Genomic DNA, 13,643 nt, shown 5'->3' on the forward strand with positions numbered 1-13,643 from the left:
GTTAACACTCTAAAATTGTCATGATTGGAACATTGGCACAGGAGTAGGCCAATCAGCCCCTCAAGCCTGTCCTGCCATTCAGTTAGGTCATGGCTGATCTGTATCTTAACTCTATCTATCCAAATTGGTTCTCTAAAATTTGATTTTTGTGGGCAAGGTTAACTATCAAGCTCAGTCTTAAAAATTTAAATGACCTAGTCTCAACAGCATTTTGTTTGGGGGTGTGGGTGGGGGTGTTACAGATTTCCAGTACATTTTGCGTGATGTTTGTGATCTACAAAATGCAATGTGAATGAACTGTGAACTGTTAATTTTATAGCCAGTAAGCCTAAGCTTTAAAATTTCTATTTGAAACATATTCCGTCATCTGGATATACCCATGGGATCTACCTTCTGATGCACTGTAGCTACCATATTGGAAATCAGTTTAGTCAGGATGAAGAATGATAATTATAGGGCTAGCTTGGCCTAAAAACAGGATTCTAATAACTGTTTTAAGAGCTTGTCTTAATTAATGAATTTACACCATTGGGCGGAATCGTCCCACATTTGCATGAAGTGTGGTAACGGGTGGGTAAAACAACGCACCAGCCGCAATGGTGGCTGCATCATCCTAAACCCGCCGCATTATTTATGCACTCCAGGGAAACACGCTGTTTCCATGGCAGACGGGCCCGCCATCACCCGGCCGCTGCATCATGCCAGGCACGATACTTAAAATTCCAGCCGCAAGCACACATCTCTGTGCTTCCAGACCACCGCTGCTGCACAAGAACTGGCCCTGAAACAGAAGAAGACTGCAGAATCCAGGTTCAGTGACACGTCCTTTGAGCACCTTTTGGATACTGTGGAGGCCCACTCTACCCCTGCTCTGGCAACAGCACCAACCTGGCTTGGGAGGCGGTGACAGCCGTGATCAGCATCAATGCCTTTCAAAAGTGGACAGCTGCCCAGTGCCGCAAGGGGATGAATGGTGGTCTCCAACCTGCCAGGGTAAGTCACTCTTCAGCTCACACATTCATAAACCCATCACACATCCACAGGGCCCTCACTCCCTGCCAGTTCCAGGGACATCACCATTCACTCTCTCTCATCCACTGTCATTGTCCTCATCCCATCCATTGGAGCACTCACTACTCACACAGGCCAGGCATACTTACCATTTGGCCTGGCAGGCGTCCTGCTTACACTGTCTCCATCTCTATTCATGCAGGACAAGCTGGCACGCAGCAAGAGGGAGAGATTGCAAACCGGTGGCGGAATGCCTGAAATTAAGGTCCTCATGGGACTTTGAAAATAGAGCCATCCAGCTCCGAGAGTGTCTGGCCCTTCCGACTCCCCATTTCCTGTGACCTCAGCAGCTCCAGCTCCACATGCTGAGGAGGATGCCACTGTTCACTATTGTCAATAAACTCCCAAGAACGTCTCCCTGCCTTTTGTTCTTGAGCAGTGTTCTTGTCACTCACATGTGAAACCTTTCTGCACAAGATAAAGGCAGGTGTCTCAGTCTAGGGCCTCTTCCCTGTGCTCTGTGCAGCTTCAGACCACAGTGATGGTCCAGCCTCACACTCCATGGAAACATTACTGATGCCTGCACCTCGGTCACGCTTGTCATTGCTGCCAGAAATAAGTGGGGCAGGCGCCAAGGAGAACTTTCATTCTCTCGGTGTGCTCTCAGCACCTTTAAGGAAGGGCTGGCCCCCATCTCTTCAGCATTTGTGACCACGGATGCTGTGCTCATGGAGGGCTCAGGTGCTGAAGGCGGACAAAGGATCAGATGCTTCTAAGTTTCATGGCTGCGTCTCTATGACATAAATCTGAACACAGAGCGCAAGCCACCTGCCTTCGGCCATATAGGAGTCAGAGGCTATGTGAATATTTATGGAGTGTCCTCACTGCATGTCGTCATCATCCTGCAATCGAGTGACTACTAAGACCTCCACTGTGTCTCCATGACAGGAGCATTCTCCCAGAGGGTATTCATGCTGCCGTAAGCCAGACTGGAGTCAAACGTTCACAGATGTGATGTGAGGATCTATGGGGTCACCTCACTGCATGTCGTCATCATCCTCCACAAATCTAGCAGCTATGAGGGCCTCCCGAGGGTGCCTGCCTTGTCTAGCCAGTGTGAGGGCCTCATCCCCATTATTGTCGCCTCCAAGGACCTCCTCACCCTCATCCCCATCGGCATCCTCCTCGTCAGAGGAGATCTTTAGCTCCACCACTTACCCCTCAGCCAGCTCGTCTCCCCATTGGAGTGCCAGGTTGTAAAGAGTACAGCAGACAACGACGATGTGTAACACCCTTATGGACTGTATTGCAGGCCTGCACCAGACCGGTTGAGACACCGGAACTTCATCTTCAGTATCCCGATGGTTTGTTCCACCAAGTTGCGAGCTGCAGCATGAGCCTCATTATTCCATCACTCTACTGCAGTCTGAGGCCGCCATGCTATCATCAGCCATGGCCTCTGCGGGTAGCTCTTGTCCCCGAGTAGCCATCTCTGCAGCTTCTATGTACCCTGGAAGACTCCAGGGGCCTTTGACGGACTGAGGATGTAGGTGTCGTGCACACTCCCTGGAAACCATGGGTGTGTTTCTGGTGGTCGCACACCAGCTGCATGTTCAGCAAATGAAACCCCTTGCGGTTGATGAAGTCCACTGTGTGTTGTGATAGAGATCTGAACGCCACATGAGTGCAGTCAGTCGCACCCTGCACCTGTGGGAAACCCGAGATCTGGGCGAATCCAATTGTTCTTGCATCCTGACCTGGTCCTGGGCGAAATGCACAAAGTTGTGTGCCATAGAGAAGGTGGCATCCGCAACCTCATGGATGCATTTGTGGGAGGAAGCTTGTGGGATCCCAGAGTGGTCACCTGTAGAGCCCTGAAAGGAGCCACTGGCATAGAAATTGAGTGCTGCGGCCACTTTCACAGCCAATGGCAGTGGATGCCCTCCAAGTCCTATTGTGGCAAATCCTGCAGTAGCTGGCAGATGTGACCAACCAGTTCCCTAGTCATGCGCAGTCTTCGGTGACACTGGTTCTTGGTCATTTGCAGGAATGACAGGTGGCGTCTGTAGACCCTGGGTGTCGCTAGGCACCATCCTGGAACAGCTCGCTGTGGCTCTTCGGCAGCGTGTGCGGGAGCCCCAGCCACCCCTTCTTCCTGAGGTTGCTGTTGCTGCTTCTGCATAGCCAGGAGCCTCAGTCACTCTCTCCTCCGTCGTCTTCACGCTCTGTAGGCCATCAGGCATACAGCAAGTTCACCAGGCTCCATGATCCTTATGTACTCCTGCAGGATGAAAGAGAGAGACACATGGTTAGCATGGATGCACTAAGAACCTGTCCTAGTTAAGTGTGATGGCCCCTTAACACTTCCTGGAGAGTGCTGGCCGCCACTTGGATTAGTGCACTGCATGGCTGCCCTGGTAGCTTAAACCATGGGGGAGACTGATCCAAACCGGATGCTGACATTGCAAGGAGCTGTGAGCGCCTCCAGCAGTGACTGCTCCATGGCCAACTTTAGCGAGGAGATTGTACTTGTGCAGTCGTCCAACTGTTTTGCAGTCCACTAAAATGCTCATGAATTTGCAGCCTGTGCCAGGGGGTGGGGTGGGGGGAAGCTCTGGAGCACTTGGTGGCACTTTGATGCCCCTGTGTTGCTTGAGTGGCAGATAAGCTAGGAGCTCGACCCCAGTCATATCAATGTGGCTGAACTGTCTCAGTTGCAGAGGAGTGGTTACTTTATACAGGTTTTCCTAATGCGGGCACTTCCCTTGCCCACCCTACCCCCCACCCCGAATGCTTGTGCATTATATTCAAAGGCAGGGCTGCCCTTGCGCACGCGCGCATCCCCGCATCTCACCACCCCCACCCCCCCCCCCCCCCCCCCCACACACACACAAAACCACCAGTCGCCTCAACGGCAGGGCTGCCCTTAACCCCAAAGCCCCTGAAGCTTGAAGTCCAACAGGCGACCCTGGTGGGCGCTGCACAGCGTTACTGTGTACTCACCTCTGAGCTCCCCTCAAAGTGCTGGCTGCCAAGTGCACGCCTTTTATGTGCTGTTGTGAAACACGTCGGTGTGCTTTCCCGCGGACTAGACGGACAGTCCAGCTGTGGGAGATGATTCTGGCAGGCTGCCCTGATAATGATATGCTGATGAGGTTCCCGACATCCAATGGCAGATGACCGTGAACTGGTTTCCCACTGTCATAAAACTGATCATGTCATATTGTCCGCTCAGGCCACTGATCATGCCCAACGTCAGCGGGCATGGAAAATTCCACCTATTGTCTTTTATTTCCAAATCAGTTATATCCTGAAGTTCGATAAACTACTGCACTGCTGTCAAAAGGCTGTTGGTACTTGCAGCAACAGGAGGTGATGTATGTATGCTAGATCAATTGTTATTGTTAATTTTAAAACTGAGTTTGATAGATTTTTATTAACCCAAAGCATTAAGGAATGTGGAACAATGTTAGGCTGCACATCAGCCATGATCACATTGGATGGCAGAACCGGTTCGAGGGCCTAAATGGCTGACTGCTGTTCCTATGTTCCAGTGCTATGTAAACATAGGAAATAGGAGCAGGAGTAGGCCATTCGGCCTGTCGAGCCTGCTCTGCCATTTAAACTGTAAAAAAAAATTAAAAATTGAAATTAAAATTTAAATTGTACAAAAAATATTTTTTGTATATTAGCAAGATGACCAAGCACTATATCAAAGAGATACGTTTTAAGTTTTAGCCTGTTATCTGGAAAGGAAGAATGTGCATGGTTACAGGGAGAAGGCAGGGGAATGGCACTAGGTGAATTGCTGTTTTGGAGAACTGGTGCAGACATCATGGGCTGAACGGGTTCCTTCTGCACTGTAACAATTTTATGATTCTGTGATTTCCAGCTTTTGCAGTATTTTGCTTTTGTAAGGAAAAGCAATATTCAGTGCAGAGTAAAACTGTTCTGGTGCAACAATGCATACAGTCTTAAGCTCAGTAGAGTGATTGCTACTTCACATTTCCTGCTTACCACACCAACTGTCCTGTAGGCCCTCAGATTATTTTGTGTCCCCCCCCCCCCCCCCCAAAACCACCAGTCGCCTCAACGGCAGGGCTGCCCTTAACCCCAAAGCCCCTGAAGCTTGAAGTCCAACAGGCGACCCTGGTGGGCGCTGCACAGCGTTACTGTGTACTCACCTCTGAGCTCCCCTCAAAGTGCCGGCTGCCAAGTGCATGCCTTTTATGTGCTGTTGTGAAACACGTCGGTGTGCTTTCCCGCTAAAAGATCCCACTAAAACATGATCTGTGACTCAACAAGTTTATTTCACGTTTGACCCTTACGGCCAACATTCCATCCCGCTCGACTTGAGACATTAACTCTGTTTCTCTCTCCACAGATGCTGTCAGACCTGCTGAGTTTTTCCAGCATTTTCTGTTTTTATTTCAGATTTCCAGCATCTGCAGTATTTTGCTTTTACATTCCATCCCGTGAACCAGGACTTAACTTGAGCCCAGGTTCCAAACCAAACATTTATTTTTAATCCAACCACCTATGGTAACTAGGCAGGATGGGCAAAGAAATCTAACAAATCAGATGTCCAACATGTTGCCCCACAGACGTGTGGGATGCACGTTCTTGTTCACGAATTTTCACACAAGGAACTTGAAATTTATACAAAAGCAAAATACTGCAGATGCAGGAAATCTGAAACAAAAACAAAAATACCTGGAAAAACTCAGCAGGTCTGACAGCATCTGTGGAGAGGAATACAGTTGACCTTTCGAGTCCGTATGTCCGTATGAAATTTATACCTTTGTAACAATGCACTAGTGACGGGGAAGCAGGACAAAATTGCCTCTTTGATTGCACCATGAGCACTACTGAAACACAGTTGAATGGGATCATGCAGTCAATAAGATAAAGAAAAACTGAAGTTATAAATGTTTTGTTAAAACGTTTGGCTTTTGAGAATGCACCATCTGTGATATTGAAAATAGGCAGTTAAAATATGGCAATATATACTTTCTTCTATTTTCAGGCTGGATCTTGTTCCTATAAATAGATCAGTCGGTTTAAAGGCCAAACCCACCAAACCTGTGACAGAAGTGCTACGGCCAGTGGTGGCGAAATACGGCTTAAATCTCAGTGACTTGGTGGCTAGAATTGTGAGTATATGGAAATAAGAATAATTGCACCTTATCTGATCTCTCAGAAATGGGTCAAAGTGCTTGCTATACAGGGAGTTTCTTTAAAGTGCCCTGACTTTTATCTAGGCAGTCGGCAACTATTTTGTGAACAGCGTGATTGTGCAGTCAGGATGTGTTGAGGAGGAATATTGGCCAGAACATCCGAGAGAACTCCCTGCTCTTCTTTAAATAGTGTCATGAGATCTTTAATGTCAACCTGATCGATTGGAGCTGAAAATACATCCTTACTTTAATATTTTAATGGAAAGGCAGCACTTCCAATTCCTTCAATAGTATACCAGAGTAAGAAATTGGATTACGAGTAGGACTCAGACCCATTACTTTATGATCGAAAGGCAAGAGTGGTGCAAACTGAACTAAAGTGACTGGTTTTTAAAGAATTTTGGTAGGCTCATTTCTCTTTTGCAGATATTAAAAGTACCGAATGGCTGCCTTCTCATACAGCACAGAAGGAGGCCATTCAACCCATCGACTCCATGGCAGATCTCTGTAGAGCAATCCTGTTAGTTCCATTTTATGAGAGCATAAGAAATAAGAGCAGGAATAGGCCATTCAACCAATCAAGCCTGCTCTGCCATTCAATGAGACCGTAACTGATCAGATTGTGGCCTCAACTCCACTTGCCTGCTTGCTATAACCCTTGATTCCTTTGTGGATAAAAAAATCTGTCTAACTCAACCATGAATATATTCAATGTCCCAACCTCCACTACTCTTTGGGGTACAGGATTCCAAAGATTAACAACCCTCTGAAAGAAGAAATTCCCCTCACTGTTTTATTAAATGGGAAACCCCTTGTTCTGACACTATGCCTCCCTAGTTCTGGATCCCACTTTGGGGGGAAACATTCTGTCAGCAAAAACCCTGTCAAGCCCCTCAGATTCTTATATGGTTCAATGTTCCCCCGCCCTATCCCCGTAGCCATGCAAGTTTCTTCTCTCAGGTATCTGTGCAATTTCCTTTTGCAATCATTGATCTTGCCCATTTCCACCATCCTCATAGACAGCGAATTCCAGATCATTACCACTCGGTGAATCAAAAAGTTCTTCCTCACATACCCCTGCAGCTCTTGCCCAAAACTTTAAATCTTTGTCCCCTAGCTCTTGTATCATCAGCTAATGGGAGTTTTTATTTGTCTACCTTATCTAAATCTGTCATAATCTTGTACACCTCTGTCAGATCTCCCCTCAATCTCCTTTGCTCCAAGTAGAGCAACCCCAGCTTCTCCAACCTAACCTTATAGCTAAATTCTCTCATATCTGGGACCATTCTGCTAAATCTCCTCTGCACCCTCTCGAGGACCTTCACATCCTTCCAAAAGTGTGGTGACTAGAACTGAATGCAATCCTCTAGTTGTGGCCTAACCAAAGATAAAAGTTTCAGCATAACTTACCCGGTTTTGCATTCAGTACCTTTATTTATGAAGCCAAGATCCCATATACTTTGCTAACTACTCTCTCAACATGTTAGTCATTTCCCATAATAATACCTTTTTCTTTTGTCTTGTCTCTGCTCTTTGATTTACCACATCTTTTCAAATTGATTCCTTGCACCCGTGACAGGAAGGGATAGAGAGTACAAATCCAACAGTAAATCAACAGATGAAACTAGAGGTTATAAAAAGAATAAAAGGACAAAACTAAAAGATCTGTATCTGAATGCATGTAGCATTTGAAACGAAACATGGTGGTATTAGCACAATAGAGAGAGAAGACCTAGGTTCAGAAAACCAAGATGCAGAAACAGTTTGGGTAGAGATGAGAAATGCTAAAGGCAAGAAGTCACTTGTGGGAGTTGTGTACAGGCCCCCTAACAGTAACCATATGGTAGGGTGGAGCATAAAGGAAGAAATAATTGGAGCTTGTCAGAAAGGCACAGCGATAATCATGAGAGATTTTAATTTACATATCGACTGAAATGCCAGATAGGCAAAGATAGCCTAGATGGAGACTGCATTGAATTTTTTCAGGATAGTTTCTTAGAACAACATGTTCTAGAGTCAACCAGAGAGCAGGCTATAGTAGACCTGGTATTGTGCAATGAGATGGGAGTAATTAATGATCTCATAGTGAAGGCGCCCCTAGGTAGCAGCGACCATAATATTTTGCATTCAGTTTGAGGGAGAGAGGAGTGTGTCTGAGACTAAGTTTTTAAACTTAAATAAGGGCAATTATGAGGGCATGAAAGCTGAGCTGGCTAAAGTGAATTGGCAAATTAGGTTATGGGATAAGCCAATAGAGATGCAGTGGCTCATATTTCAGGGGCTATTTCAGAATGCACATTCCAATGAGTTAAGAAGATGTCCAAGGGATGGACACACCATCCGTGGTTAACTAGAAAGGTTAAAGGTAGTATCATACTTAAAGAAAAAACATATAATTGTGCAAAGATAGGTGGAAGGCCAGAAGATTGGACAGAATATAAGGAACAGCAAAGAATGACTAAAAGACTAGTAAGGAGGGAAAAATTAGAGTATGAGAGAAAGCTAGCCAGAAATATAAAAACAGATAGTAAGAGTTTTTATAAATATTTTAAAAAGAGTTAACAAAGTGAGCGTTGGTCCTGTAGAAAGTGAGTCTGCAGAATTGATAATAGAAAACAAGGAGATGGCAGATTAAGTGAAAAGGCATTTTGCATCAGTTTTTACTATACAGGATACAGGAACATCCCAGAAGCAGCTATAAACCAGGAAATGGAAGTGGGGAAGGAAGTGAGGAAAATTACAGTCACCAGAGAAGTGGTACTGATTAAATATTTGGAGCTGTTGGATGAAAAGAGCCTGGTCCTGATGGACTTCATCCTAGGGTCTTGAAAGAAGTGGTTAGTGAGATAGTTGATGCATTGGTTTTAATTTTCCAAAACTCCCTAGATTTGGGGAAGGTCCCATTAGATTGGAAGATAGCAAATGTAACTTCATTATTCAAAAAGGGAGGGAGACAGAAAGTGGGAAACTACAGGCCAATTAGCTTAACATTTGTCCTAGGGAAAATGTTTGAAGCTATTATTAAAGAAGCTATAGCAGGGCACTCGGGTGAGCTCAAGGTCATCAGGCAGAGTCAGCATGGTTTTGTTAAAGGGAAATCGTGTTTAACCAAGTTATTGGAGTTCTTTGAGGAAGTAACATGTGCTGTGGATAAAGGGGAACCGGTGGATGTACTATACTTAGATTTCCAGAAGGCATTTGATTAAGTGCCACATCAAAGATTATTGAGGAAAATAAAAGCTCTTTGATATAGGGGGTAACATATTGGCATGGATAGAAGATTGGCTGGCTAAAAGGAAGCAGAGAGTCGGCATAAATGGGTCTTTTTCAGGTTGGCAAGATGCAATGAGTGGTGTGCCACAGGGATCAGCGCTGGGACCTCAACTGTTTACAATTTATACAAATGACTTGGATGAAGGGATGATTGGGATGATTGCCAAATTTGCTGATGACACAAAGATGGGTAGGAAAGTAAGTTGTGAAGAGGACATAAGGAGGCTACAGAAAGATATAGATAGGCTAAGTGAGTGGGCAAAGACCTGGTGAATGGAGTATAATGTGGGAAAATGTGAAATTGTCCATTTTGGCAAGAAGAATAAAAGAGGAGTATATTATCTAAATGGTGGGAGATTGCGGAGAGATCTGGATGTCCTAGTGCATGAATCACAAAAAGTTAGTATGCAGGTACAGCAAGTAATTAGGAAAGCTAATAGAATGTTATCATTTATTGTGAGGGGAATTGATTACAAAAGTAGGGAGGATATGCTTCAGTTGTACAGGGCACTAGTGCCACCACATTTAGAGTACTGTATACATATTGGTCACCTTATTTAAGGAAGGATGTAAATGCGTTGGAAGCAATTTAGAGAAGGTTTACCAGACTAATAGCTGGAATGGGTAGGTTGTCTTATGAGGCTTGTATCCGCTGAAGTTTAGAAGAGTAAGAGGTGACTTGATTGAAACATATAAGATCCTGAGGAGTCTTGACAGGGTGGATGTGGAGACGATGTTTTCTCTTGTGGAAAAATCTAGGACTAGGGGTCACTGTTTAAAAATAAGGGGTCACACATTTAAAGCAGAGGTGAGGCAAAATTTTTTCACTGTGTGTCATGAGTCTTTGGAACTCTCTTCCTGAAAAGATGGTGGAAGCAGAGTCTTTGAATATTTTTAAAGCAGAAGTGGTTAGATTCTTGGTAAGAAAGGGGGTGATAGGTTATCAGCGGTAGGTGGGATGCAGATTTCAGGTTACTATCAGACCAGCCATGATCTTATTAAATGGCGGAGCAGGCTCAAAGGGCTGAATGGCCTACTCCTGCTCCAGGTTCATATGTATGTCCCATTTCACCAAGTTATCTCAAATCTGCTAGTCGTGTTCTTTATAATTTTTGCTTCTAAAGCGCTGCAAATATTAATCCCAGGTGTAACATGGGCAGCATATTAAGGCTTCTAAATTGTAATAACTTTCACATGTTGGTAAGCAAATTCATTTCAAAGATCGTGTTCTGCAGGGAAAAGATATTAAAAACCAGATGTAAGATATGTAGGAAGTAGTTATTAATAATTCATTTCTCAGATATCACAGCCTTTAAATTTAGAGCAGCTGCAGCTGCATGGTGTCCAGTGGTCATCTTAACTCTTTAAATAGATCGATGTTCTAAATTAGCAACCAGCGATCAGTGAATGGGTACAATCATTAAATGGCTATCAGAAATTCAATTCCATTTAACAAGAAACACTCCAGTCAACTAACACATGCAAAGGTCAATTATTTTTGCTTTAGCTTAGCTTAGTAAAGCTTAGTAAAAAGACAACGCCATTTAAGGGAAAACAATTTGGAGAAGTAAGTCACGATGCTGCCTGGGCACCATTGTCCTACTGGTTCAGTTTATGCGGTAGCGCTGATTAAAACTGTTAATCCAGAAATTTGAACACTGCCATTGATTTATAGATGGATGAAGTTATGAAAATTAGTTTTCAGCAAGGTCCGTAGCACAGCGGATACCTGGAAGTAATGGTTGGTGTCCCTCGTGCCATAATTGCCTAGACATTCTGTGCTATTGTAATGGCATATATTAACAATATCCTTGGGGCGGTGTGGGGGGTGCAGTGTTGGGAGTCCAACATTGACCAGAAACTCAACTGGACCAGCCAAATATTTCCATGATTATGAGAGCAGGTCAGAGGCTTGCCTCCTGATTACCTAAATCTCACCACAAACAAGGCACAAGGAATGTGATGGAGTACTCTCCACTATCTTGGATAGGTGCAACTGTATGGGTATCTATGGATGGGCAGTTAACCCAGGCCTTGCCAGGAATGCCCGTATCCCGAGAATTAATATATTAAAATAAGCAAATTTCAGGCAAATGAGGCAGTCCTTGCCCACATGCTAAAAGACCTGCTTAACGTCCTGGCTTAACCCAATAAATAGCAAGGTATAGTCCAAACACAAGTGCCAGGAATGATCATCTACAGCAAGACGTAACCTAAAAGCTTCCTTACTACATTGAATGGCATTACCATTACTGAGTGCCCTACTATCAACGTGCTGGGTGGATGAGAGGTGGGTGTGATCACCATTGACCAGAAACTCAATTGGACCAGCCATATATGCCATGGCTATGAGAGCAGGTCAGACACTATTCTGTAGCTTGCCTCCTGACTCCCTAAACAGAGTGCAAGTCAGGAATGTGATGGAGTACCCTCCACCTGCGTGGATAGGTGTAGCTGTAGCAACACTTAAGAAACTCAGCACCATCCAGTCAAAGCAGTCCACTTGATTGGCATTTCATTAGCCTAAACATCCGCTCTCTGGAGCACTGTGGCCCCAGTATACTTGATCTGTACTGTAGCAACTTGCCAAAGCTTCTTCGGCAGCATCTCTCAAACAAGCTACATCCAAAACCCAGAGTAGCAGGTAAATGGGAACACCATCACCTTGAAGTCATATCATCCAAACTTGGATTAATATCGTCATTCCTTCATCATTACTAGCAAAATAATCCTGGAACTCCTTTGCTGTGTGCATTGTCCTTCTCATACATACTGCAACAGTTCAAGAAGGTGGCCACCAGCTACCTACTCAACCTAAGACTTAGGATCAGCTAAACAAAATAAATTGATAGCCATTCAATGGTTCATTCCTCAGGGCAACCCCTTGACCTATCAGAGTCAAGCTGCCTGTTTTAACTGCCAAGCATTGTTTGAAATTTAACTGTCAGTCACCATTAACTGGTGCATTCTCCATGGCAGGAGGAGATGGTGGCATTGTAGTAGTGTCACTGGACTAGTATTCCAGAGACCCAGGATAATTCTCTGGGGACCCGGGTTCGAATCCCACCATGGCAGATGGTGAAATTTGAATCCAATAAAAACCTGGGGTGAGCATTTGAGCCTACATGATAAAGAGACAAAGATAGACCAAATTTTTTTCTCATCCCTAACTCATTTTCTGTATCCCTGTGTAATTTTCTTCCCTTCACTTTTGTTTATAGTTTACACTGAGAAGCATATTTTGTGTTCTTCATATTCCATAGAATGGGGAATCAGAAGCTTTAGATCTTGGAGTTCCCATCTCTAATCTTGATGGACAGCGTGTTGTTCTGGATATTGCAGAGTATGTTAAGGAAAAAGGTAAGCATGATATATTTTTCCCCTCAATTATTTATTTTTCTCTCCTATAGCATGTAATTATGTGCAAAACAGTTTAGTGAATAATGATTTTACTAAGTAATTTTGATTATTTAACCAACCAGTTATTTTATCAGTCCTGAGTGTTTGAATCCAGCTTGGCAAGAAGCTAGTGATTAGAATGCAAATTGGATCACAAAGATTATCATGTAAAAAGACCATACAATTGTTATAGATAACCAAAAGTATATTTGTGTGCTTTGCTTCATTACAATGCGTGCATTACAGTACAACACATTTATTTTTTAAAATGACTTAAGTTGTTTTTTAAAACATTCAATTCTTTTACAAAAAGACTTTCAAAAACATGCCAATTTGTTTTTGTATTGCTAAAACCTAGGTAATATAAATGTCGCAAAGCTTGAGCATTAGCACTTATTGAGGCAGTTTTAGCTGAATAAAAATACTTGTCATATTGATTGGCAAAGAGATCTTAACACATTGCTTTAAATTAATAAGTGCAGACTTTTGCAATTCATTTAACATCACAACTATCATTGGAAAAGATAGGAAATAAATTTATACATGGAAATTTCATTTTGTTAAATGATTATTGCTTCATCTGTTCATTTAACTGGGTTTGCTGAATGTGTGTACATGTAGTATATAAACTTCTTGCATCTATCTTTCATTCTGTTTGGAATATTTCTGGTATCCCTTTAGGTACCATACATATGTATATGCAAAATATTTTTGTCTCCCACCTGGGGGGTTTAAATTTTATGTTCATAAAAGAACAACAAATTGCAATGTAACAGATAAAGA

The 13,643-nt window shown here is 43.8% G+C and overlaps 1 protein-coding gene across 1 annotated transcript in view; it reads left to right on the top strand.

The window, feature by feature from the left end:
• rgs12b (regulator of G protein signaling 12b) overlaps positions 1-13,643 on the top strand; it is a 246,381-nt gene that overhangs the window by 175,224 nt on the left and 57,514 nt on the right. The window contains exons 12-13 of the mRNA XM_078556924.1: positions 5,997-6,164; positions 12,725-12,821. Of these exons, the coding sequence (XP_078413050.1) occupies positions 5,997-6,164; positions 12,725-12,821 (265 nt within the window). The remainder of the gene's footprint in view (positions 1-5,996; positions 6,165-12,724; positions 12,822-13,643) is intronic.

Source organism: Cetorhinus maximus, chromosome 2 (assembly GCF_964194155.1).
Source record: "Cetorhinus maximus chromosome 2, sCetMax3.hap1.1, whole genome shotgun sequence".
NCBI lineage: Eukaryota > Metazoa > Chordata > Chondrichthyes > Lamniformes > Cetorhinidae > Cetorhinus > Cetorhinus maximus.